Source organism: Dermacentor variabilis, chromosome 2 (genome assembly GCF_050947875.1).
Source record: "Dermacentor variabilis isolate Ectoservices chromosome 2, ASM5094787v1, whole genome shotgun sequence".
Classification (NCBI taxonomy): Eukaryota; Metazoa; Arthropoda; class Arachnida; order Ixodida; family Ixodidae; genus Dermacentor; species Dermacentor variabilis.
In genome coordinates, this window is record NC_134569.1 from 149,164,101 (window position 1) to 149,174,761 (window position 10,661).

The following is a 10,661-nucleotide window of genomic DNA, read 5'->3' on the forward strand; positions in this document are numbered from 1 at the left end:
ACATTCTTCTTTAGTAGCCCTAGTAACACCCTATGAATGCTGATCCTTTTATCCGCTATGTGGCCATCAATGTGTTTATAACCCCAGAAAACTTCGCGTCATGCATTTTCGACAGTCAAGTTTACCAAGGAAATAGAAGTATTTTGTCCCCTCATATATACTATAGGCACATATTCGTGTTGCGTTAGGATGTAAGGAAAGTGCCATATGCGTCGATTTCATGTATCCAGTTTTCTTCTGGTACTTAGCAGTGAAATTCGCTAGTGAAACATTGTAATTATACAGCAAAACTGGGGCCAGCGGAAGTTTTATCTATTTGTAGTTTTATCTTTCTATAGGCAATTGTAGCTATACAGCAACGCTGGCGCCAGCTGGAGATCTTGACCTATTTATAGGCAATCGTAACTTCATTTGTGCTGTTCACGAGGGCTTAACCGAAAGTCTTTGAGGAACTCTGTTTAGGAAGAGTCCTTATCAACTTCCTCTCAACATATTACAAACATTCTACAAACACTTGTTTAGGCGCCGTCACAACTTTTTTATCAGCTGTACGAAAGCGCATATCAACATTGTTCCTTTGGTCGCACTAGAAACACATTTTCTCCACAATTGGTCATATATTGTTTTCTTTGTCTTGCTTCTTGCGATTCTTGTGTTGGTATGTATCACGCGTAGTAGAAATCGCTTTCAGACCACGGTTCCTACAGAATGGCTTCAACTGGAGTCCGATAACCGGTGATTGAATGCTCTAAAAAATATATAATATTAGCTAAGCCGATGTGAAAAATTAAAAACAATAAAAAATGCTTGAGAAAGCTGTCTCTGACCTTTGCCACTAGTTGCAGCTCATATTCATGAGTTCATAACTCCTTCAATGTTATTACTTCTATCAGATGATCACCCTTGCTCACCGTGAGCGCTGACGTCACTAGATTTTGAAGCAACGCACTATCCTCCATTTCGTTCAGCACGTTTTAAGTTTGGCGTTTTCGAAACAGTCAACAGGTCACTCGATCATATTTTTGTCCCCAGCTTCGCTATTTAGCACGGTACCTGTTTCAACGACACGCGGTATTTGTTATCAGCCCGGGGAAATGTTGCTGGTGTCTTCTCACTTAACAAAAAAATGTGTTTACGGACAACCCTAACGATGTTCGTAAACAGCTTGCTAATGGCAACATCATGCCATTGGAGCCGTTAACTAAATCTCAGAATGTCATTCTGAAATATGACTCTTTGAACCGAATCATCTCATCGTAGCTAACTAAAAAGCTTCGGAAAGCACTGAAAATGGCTTTTAATGATTACCCGCTGTGGTTGCTCAGTGGCTATGGTGTTGGGCTGCTGAGCACGAGGTCGCGGGATCGAATCCCGGCCACGGCGGCCGCATTTCGATGGGGGCGAAAATGCGAAAACACCCGTGTGCTTAGATTTAGGTGCACGTTAAAGAACCCCAGGTAGTCAGAATTTCCGGAGTCCTCTACTACGGCGTGCCTCATAATCAGAAAGTGGTTTTGGCACTTAAAACCCCAAATATTATTATTTATGTTTCGTATCGTTCGTCTGTGTGTTTCTGGGCTACTGAGACGAAGATTTGGCCTTAAGATATATTCAGGAGAGCCTCATTTTGATTCCAAGCCTGACTGCGAAATATTTAGCGACTCTGAACTATTTCAATGATTCGTCTCCGTTTACAATCAGTGCATTAGCAAAGTGTCCGATGAATTTATCTGCGTAACATTTTCTTGAAGTGCTAAGTGTACTTAAAGCATGCCAGAACTTCCGTAACAGATGTGCTTACGTTGAAGCCAGAAGGTAAAAGCACAAACGTAAATTTGCCGCGCCCGCGACCCTGCGTACCGTGTATACCTCCAGAGCCAGCCATTCAGCGGCAACCCGAAACGGAGCTTCCTGTTTACTCAGGTTTGTTCAGTCGTCAAGCGGGTCAACGAAACCTTTTGTGCACCGGCTCACGCACCCTGTGAACCCCCCCGCCCCCCCCCCCAAAAAAGGAAAAGTGCTTAATCTAGACGCCCCGGTATTCATGTCACCGAGGGTGCAATCGAGGCAGGTGGGCACATCAGAACAGGCCTCACCGGGCCACGATGGACTTTTATTTTCTTTCGGAATCGACGGCTCGCGCACCCGTGAGACGTGGGAAAAGCGGTAGCACTTTCCTTTTCTTTCGTATAGACAGAATCACTCTTGCGAATACAATAAACTTCGAACCTCTAAACGCAGTCACGCGAAAGCAGGAGAACAGAAAAGAAGACGAACAAAACAGGGTGGAGCCGATTGTAGCAAGTGAGAGAGGGTTTCCATTGTCTCCACGCGCCGTAGCCATATAAGACGCGTGGCCTCGCGCGAAAATCGAGTCCGCCACTCAGGTTTCGAGCAAAGGCGGCAAGCACGCTGTAGTCATCCGAGACAGGTCGTCCGCCGTCTCCGGCATTCGCGTTCAGTACGCGCGCACACCGGCCGCCTGGTACGCTTCCGCCCCGCACGCGCACCCCACGCCACAAACGGTGTTCGTTTCGAGGTGAGCGCCAAAGTGGCGCATTTTCTTTCCTCCCCAGACGGCAATCAGTGGAAGGCGAGCGTCCACGGACGTTCTTTTGCGCCGAAAGCAACGCCGGTGGTTGCAGCTTTGTCCCCATAGCTCCCAACGAAAGCGGTGGTGGCCGCGGCGGCAACTGGTGTGACGGGTTGATTGCCGAAGCAAACGAGGAACGGCGTAGCTGAGACGCGAGGGGGGGCGGCCAGCCGAGCGCGACGTGTACGCGCCGTGTTAAGACAGCGTTTTCATTTATTTTTTTTCCCCTCTGCTCCGTCGCAGAGACGTCGTCGACGACGGCGAGACAACAAACAGAAGGAGAGCCGGGACCTCGCTCCTAACAGCAGCAGCAGCAGCCTACGAGCCAGTCAGTCAGTCAGCCAGCGAATCGGAATCATGAAGACGTCGTCGCAGCGACCAGTCTGCGTCATCCCTTGGGCGCCCGCGATCCTGTTCGCCGTGACAGCCATTGGCACGATCTTCTCGGTCGATGGCAGCGGCGCCGGCAAGTGCGTGATGCGGGGCACCTGTGATGCGGACGGCACCAGGGCCCCGTGCGTCTACGACGGCGAACCCAAGGCCATCGAGAGCGCCGCCGCACGCGAAGTCCTGGAGTCCGTGTGCGGCGACGTGCTGGGCAACGGGTCGCAGCCCGTTTGCTGCGACGCCAACCAGGCGGAGGACTTCGCCGAGAACCTCCAGTCGGCCAAGGCCATCGGACTGGACAACTGCGCCGCCTGCAGCCGCAACTTCCGCACACTCATGTGTCACATGGTGTGCTCGCCGCGCCAGGCCGACTTCCTACAGCTGCTGGCGAGCGAGGTGAGCGAGGACAAGGAGAAGTACGTGGCCTCGTTGAACTACTACGTGACGCCCACGTTCGTGCGGGGCATGTTCGACTCGTGCAAGGACTCGCGCAGCAAGATCCCCTCCATCAAACTCTTCAACTTTATGTGCGGTCGCTGGGGCGCCAACTGCACGGCCGAACGGTGGTTGGCTTTCCTCGGCGCGTCTCCCAGCGACGGAGGCCTATCTCCCATAACCATCAAGCACGTCCAGACGGACAAAGAACACAAGACACCCGAAGGAGCTGTCTTCAAGCCACTGTCAGTCGAGGCATATGCGTGCAACCAGGACAGGGGTACCGTCAAAGCCTGTTCCTGCGAAAATTGCAAGGCGGCTTGTGCATAGTGCGGTACCTGCATTCGCAATTCCTCGTTGCTTCTCCTTCATAATCCAGTGAAGACGCATTCAAGCCGCATCGGTGGCTGAAAATGCTGGCTTGTAGTTGAAGCCTGTGTGTGGGTGCGCGTGTGGTGGTCCAACTGAATTATCGAATAACCAGGACTGTCCGCTTCAGCTTTGTAACTGAAGAAATAAGGTAAAGTGCCGTGAGAATTAATAAATCTTATGGGACGGCAACCCCCAACATATTTCCGGATATAACTCGTTTGAAGATGATTTAATGCAATGTCTTCATTTCTGAAGATACTGCTTTCGAAGTGCTCTAGAAGTACCAGTTGCTCTAGAAGTGCCGTCTGTTCTCGAAGTGCCCATTCGGCAAACGTCTTGAGCGTCGATCTTACGTCATTATCCGCCTGAATGCCGTGAGATTCCTGTGCTGTCGCTTTCAGTGTTGTTTCTCCAAGTGAATTCAACATGAGTGACCATGGCGTAATAGAGTGAATCGTGCCTGTTTCGCGTGCTTTTCACTTTGTCAAGATTTCTATCGAAACTTTTGTTAGCATATTCACATTTGTCCGCAAAACGCAAATAAATGCGAGCAAACATAGAAGTGCTTACGTTTTCCAGAGCGTCAGTGAGTTAAATCGTGTCAAATCACGAGTATACACTCCCACAGCGTAAAACAGCCCATGCAGACCATCGATATGATAGCTTTCACGGTGTGTGCGGCACTGCATGTTCTGCATGCCGGCTTCGCTCGGGTTCTTCCACCGTCTTATCGCTATCTTGAGGTGCCTGCAACTGAGACGTACGGTATCAGCTTGACATTTCTAGAACTACGCTCAGTGACTGCTTGTATCGATAAGGTCGAGCTTCAGCTCGATACGGCGCTCGCAAAGCTGTCCCTGAATTCTTCCCCGCTACGGGTCTCAACTCCTTTTTGTAGTGCTCATACTCTGTGTTTTACTTGATGTATGGTGCAGTGCTCCATCTTATTCTCTCATATTCAAGCAGGCGGGCTCTGCGTACCTTTTAAAGAGACAATTGCTAGCTTCCTTCGCTTTCTGTGTATGTCCGTTTTCATCACGATTAAGGATAATAATAGTGAATCTTCGTCCCCGAAAGCGACACTCAGGCGAGGCAGTCGCCACCATTGTGCGCTGAGTGAATAGCGGCTGAAGCAACACCACTTCCCGGGCACGTTTCCTCTCGCGTTCCCGTTATAAAGAACGCAGCTGCTTGGTGCATTTGTGTTTGTAAACGCGGCGCATCTGTTCAGCGCTAGCTAGGGTTTCTTGTCAGATTCTCTGTTAATATGTGTTGCGAAACGGGCAAACTCACTGGCCTAGACTGATTATATAGGTAAGTCTGAGGGACATCAGGATCTTGCACACGAACTAAGTGTGGTACTGCAGAGTAAAACGCGGGCTGTCCCTAGCGCTATTCCTGTTTGCACGCACTAAAATAAGCAACCTCCACGACACAAAAATTAAAGACATGGCTCTTAGTTTGAATTTAGCTACGGGGCCTTACTTTCAATTCCTCTCATTTTTGTTTTGCGTCTCTTGTTCTCATTTAGTGTAAACGTTCCAGAAATTTTACGATTTAGCGCCTGTCCTTTATAAAGAGCGAGAGAGAGAGAGAGAGAGAGGGTAGAATTCAGGAAGGCAGGGATGTTTTATACGCGTGAAGCCCATTTTCCAACGCGTGGTGACACAGCCTAGCAGGGATATTCATTGTTTCGCAAACGTTCTCTTTGCAGAGACACCCGTTCTTGCCATTACTGATCAAGACTTACCATTACTAATCGTGTAGCTCTCGCTACGCAATCACGCCCTAAGATGCCGAAAGTGTATACGTGTCACCCTTGAGAAATTTTTACCGCCCTGATTTGAATAACCTTTATTGTCATGCTCAAATAGACTAACAACGCTCCATTGTTTCCACTCTCGCATAGCTTATAGTGCCTATCATGCACTTAGAAAACAGAGTAGCAATGCGCGCTTCAACTTACTACTTTGATAGTGCAAGTTAAAGATAGCCAGTACAGATTTAGAACAAACGTCTTTCGATAAGCCTAAGCTTTGTTGAGTCGTCTTCGAGCGCCTCAGCACGGTGTGCGTGCGCGGTTGTAAGCGAGCTCGACGACTGAACCGAACCCTCACGTGTGCAGTCACGCTTCACCGCTTTTTTTTTTCTTCCTCCCTCAGCAACATATATCCAATACGTGAGCAGTGCTCTCCAAGGCCCTGTTGTTATAAACCTACTCTAGCGAAGCGCCACTGTACGCACCACGGCACCAAAGATCGGCATACACATATGCACGGCTGGTGGATCCCACCGACGCAGTATTCGGAGAACAACTAAAGGAAATGACCTCGCTACGTCTTTCAAGATCGTCACGCCTCGAAGACATTTATAGCGCACGCGCGAAAGGGTACCTCACACATTACATACGTTCACTGCATTGTACGTGCGTTCTTTGGACGTTTTCCAACAGGCACTCCGTAGGGGCCATTTTTTTTTATGTGTTTATCTCTTGCTCTACGTCAGCCTTCACCATTAGAGTCGCGGGCAACGTACACTCACGCGCAAACATCTTGTAGCCAGCACGCGACGCTGATCTTCGGTGCGTGACGACCTTCGGCGCGCTGCACAGACCTCGAATCACTCGGCGGCCGTTACCACTACGGGGTAAAAAAGAAGAATTAAACGACGGGAAAAAAAAGCACCCCCTCCTAGGAGACGGGGCGAGGTTAAGAGCAATGTCACACGTTCGCGCAAGCAAGAAATAGACAGATGAAGTATCGGCTTGCTTTGGAAATGCGGCATATAGCGGGCAAATTTGCAATTCTGGAGAGAGAAAGAAAATAAGAAGAAGCTAATCTCGCAGCTGACGTTCGCTCCTGTGGCGTGTTAGTAAATGGCACGACGATTCTGCAAGCATTTCTTTTTTTTTTTTCACGTTCGCGCTTAGCTATGCGTGATGTTCGCCCGCACGCATACAGCCCTGAGCGACGCCGTGTATTAGTAAATCTGTGGGAGACAAAATCAGCATGCATAGGTCAAAGCGAAAGAAATGTTTGCTCTCATGGTCCCCATTTCAATTTACTTTCTAATAGTGTATTAACATTAAAGCAGGAATGAGTTAGATTACAGTGAATGGTCTTAGTTAACCACGCTTTTAACAGCCCACTCTAGGAAGGTGCTTTACCTTCGTAAAGGACGTTTCCTTTACCTTCCACGGCGTGTCGACCAAGCTGGAAGACTTTGAAATTAAGCGCTGCGCAACCTTCCTGTTTCACTAACTTTCTACGTGACCAAGAGCCTGCAAGATATGGAACGCAACGATATTGCGTGTATTACTAAGAAAACAAAAAACAAACAGCGAGGGACGAAATACGTTTTTTTTTAATGACAGATTTTCCAAGAACAACCTAACATTTGGTACACAAACGAAAACACACACACACACAAATAGTGCATCATGCATTCCACAACAACCATGCTATCGAAGTATCATCGTTCGCATAAAAAGAAAGTTTTGAACAGTTACGTAACCATGCTCATTGCTGCACAATTCATTAATCGTACTCGAGTCTTGGAACAGGGTGGCCCTATGTGGTCATAACCTTACAGCGATGGTGCGTCCATCAGAAAGGTAAGCATCCGTCTGCTCGGCATAAATGCAAATTCATCCGTCCATTTATATGCTAGTCTACGTTGTGCCCTTAGGCCATGATGGTAACCGAGATACGGTTACCAATTTGTTTAATGGAAAGGCACAGCTTGGGAGAAACAATGCAAGAATGCCATAACCATGTAGTAGTGCTGCTGCCCTACTACATTATAGAGGGGGGGGGGGGAGCTCTTTATGCCCCATTTGAACCTGCCGTGCTTATAATGGGAACAATCTGTTCAAATGTGCTTTTATACACTGCTGCATAATTTAATTTATACAGTTGAATAATTTATAGGCTCTCTAAAGGCAGCCCATACAGTAACTCTACCGCTGTGTATCTTACAGCCGACTAGCGGATACGAAGAGAGAGAGAAAACCGGTTATCGGTGCGGCAACTACACTCATATTTGAAAGATTCGAAATATTTTTCTGGTATGAGATTCGCGAGACGAGGTCTTTTAATACTGAGGCCATTCTATAGTTAGTTAGAAAAGTGTTAAGAGCCCACTCCCCCAACCCCACTCCTTCTTTTGTTTTTTTTTTTTTTTTTGTTGTTTTTTTCAGTGCCTTCACGACACTGGAGTCGCTGGCGGTGGTTGCAGTTTGGTGTTGGTTGTAAGGGTGGTTGGGAAGAAAGAAATTAGAAGAAAAAATGTTTATGATAAGAGAAGAAGGTGGAACCTAAGAAGAAGGTTCCACCCCATCTGGTGCCAGCGCGCACCAACCTTTACTAAGGTAAGGGCTCAGTAAAAGTTGATTCTCCCTCTATGATAAGACAAAGCGCGGTGCCTTGCTATTCGAAGCACGAGGTGGCTTGCTGAAGACAGAAACATATCCGAGCAAATATTCAAAACAAGGTGAGGCATGTATCTGCTGCAGCCAAAATCCGGAAACAAATCAGCGAATCCTAATGGAATGTCAAGGTGATCAGCCAGCGAGACCCGTAGGAAATCCGCACCTTCCAGAACCACTGGCATCTAAAGTGGCTGGAAGCATTCACCGGACGACAGTCGACATAAGCAAGAGACGTTTAGAATATTGGTGCAAAAACATACTTGGGAGAGATTCATACGGCCATAGATACGTTGCAAACACAGGTAGCGGTAGAAGGTAGATACAGAAGTTTTAAGGGAGATAAAGGAAGATAAAGGAAATGTAGACAAAGTGCTATATTGAAAAGCATGTACCTGATTAGCTCAAGCAGGCTAAATGAATATTTGTCGCCCCTACCTTTCAAAGGGTATACGAATAAACCGCCATCATCATGTTCTTCTTTAGCTTCCTGTTTGAAGGAAGCAAGTGGAATGCGTGAATGTCGGCGTACAGCCTTTCTAGGAGACAGCGTCACCCTGCTTCACGAATCGCTTCTACACTGTACTGAGGAAAGCCCAGTTAATTCAGGAAGCTGGGGTATGGTAGTCATAGCTTGGAGGCAGAGTGGGAAATAGGCGAGGAAACATGGGGCAGGGGTGCGGTGGAGTGTGTGTGGACTAGTGGTACGGCGCACCTTAGGCTGGCTGGGCGGGGTGCCAGGATGCCACTGTAGAAAGGATAAAAGCACAAAAGAAGTTACACAAAGAAGTATCAGCCACCTCATAATTATTTGAGGACAAACATACTTCAAGTGCCAATCTGTTAGAGCTTGCCGTGAGCAGATGGTATACAGTGAAACCAATGGCTGCGCCACCGGCTGCAAAAGAGAAAGCATACAGTAAAATTTCCGGCGGAACCCGTGTGATGATTAATGTCGACCGCAATGTGATCAGCATCGAAGCAGTGTAGCGATGCACCGTACTCCCAACGCCGAAACGTGGGGGATACAGGGCTCCTCTCTCGTGCTCCCCAATGCACACGCCGTGCCATCTTGCGCCGCCGCCGCGAAGTCTACCAGCAGCGCGGGCTCGATTCCGCCGGGTACCGCGGAAATATTAAAGGATGTTTTTTTTTTTTGTCATTGAAGTGCAGCACCTACTCAGTTGCCCCATTGACCACGTTGTCGTCAAAGAGTGTCGTTGAAGGCCGGCACATACCTTTTCACCTGTTTACACCGGAGCACGCGGATAGGCAGTTAATTTTATCTTTTCTCCAAAGCAAAACTCACCCATACGCATGACCATTCGGATTCTGTCCAAGGCTGCTCCGCCTATGGGCAGTCCCCGGTTTTTTCTTTATTCTAGTACATTTTAGTACGACTCTGCACATGCGTGCATAATCGTCTGTTTAGCGTCAACACAGTCGTGCTCGAAGCGAGGTTATGCTTAAGCCCACATTTGGCCGTGTTGCTTCTTTCTTTCTTTGTGTGCGCGTATGTTCCAGCATACATTTATTTCGCCGGTGACAGATAAATATTTCATTCAGAGTGCACAGGAATTCACTGCACAGCTCGACGTACAAACGGCAAGAATCGCAGTAGCTCGTTAAAGAGCCCAAGGCCATTCACGCTTGTTTTTTTACCTGACGAGATGCATTGACTGCGCTGGCTTGCGATTAAATCTCGTCGCCCGAATGCTAACGCGAAGAAAATTCGCGGTGACTGAAATCAAAACACTCCATCGCATCAGCCGTCTTGCCGTTTCAACGTCATTGCGCGAAGCTTCTCTAGCTTTTGTAACGGTTCACTTTGTGAAGCAATGAATGGAACGGATGCCAAACGCCTGAGACACGACGTGCCTAATGGTCACGCTCGTCAACATGAAGAGACTTGTCCGTCAGGTGTGTGCGACGGGATTATGCGGGGAATGTGCAAACCCTACTCTCATCTGTCCCACGTTCAACTTTTCCACACCAAGGAGTCGTTTCCCTGCCATGACCCTCCGTGTGGGCTGACCTAACGTGGCCTACGTTCACCCCCTCTACGCCGAGGAGTGATTTCCCTCTTTGTTCCTCGGTGTGGGCTGACCCGACGTATCCTGACAAGGCCTTCTACCAGGCAGCAAGAGAGAATGAGGTTGCCCGGATGGTGGAGGGTAAAAGAAAGCTAGCGAGCCGCCACATGGGGACACATCTTGTCTGCCCTTGCGTGAAGGTGCACGCACGCTAAACGTTTCTGTATTTAATGTGTTGGAGCGCACTGCGCTCCCGTAATGATACATTAAACTTTTGTTATTTGTTTTTACATCACTTCGTCTTCCCTACCGAACCCTCTCCGATGGTCCACCTGGTTCGAGCTTCAAGGAGACACTGTTGAAGGTCACACTCAAAAGTGACAGCATTGCAGAACTTTCAGCAGCACTAAATACA

The 10,661-nt window shown here is 48.2% G+C and overlaps 1 protein-coding gene across 1 annotated transcript; it reads left to right on the plus strand.

Moving 5' to 3' along the window:
• Positions 1 to 2,388: 2,388 nt before the first annotated feature.
• LOC142572839 (NPC intracellular cholesterol transporter 1-like) lies at positions 2,389 to 3,987 on the plus strand. The gene is made up of 2 exons (XM_075682231.1): positions 2,389 to 2,539; positions 2,837 to 3,987. Exon 2 carries the CDS (start codon positions 2,951 to 2,953, stop codon positions 3,743 to 3,745), a length of 795 nt encoding a protein of 264 aa, XP_075538346.1. The 5' UTR covers positions 2,389 to 2,539; positions 2,837 to 2,950; the 3' UTR covers positions 3,746 to 3,987.
• The last annotated feature ends 6,674 nt before the right edge of the window (positions 3,988 to 10,661 follow it).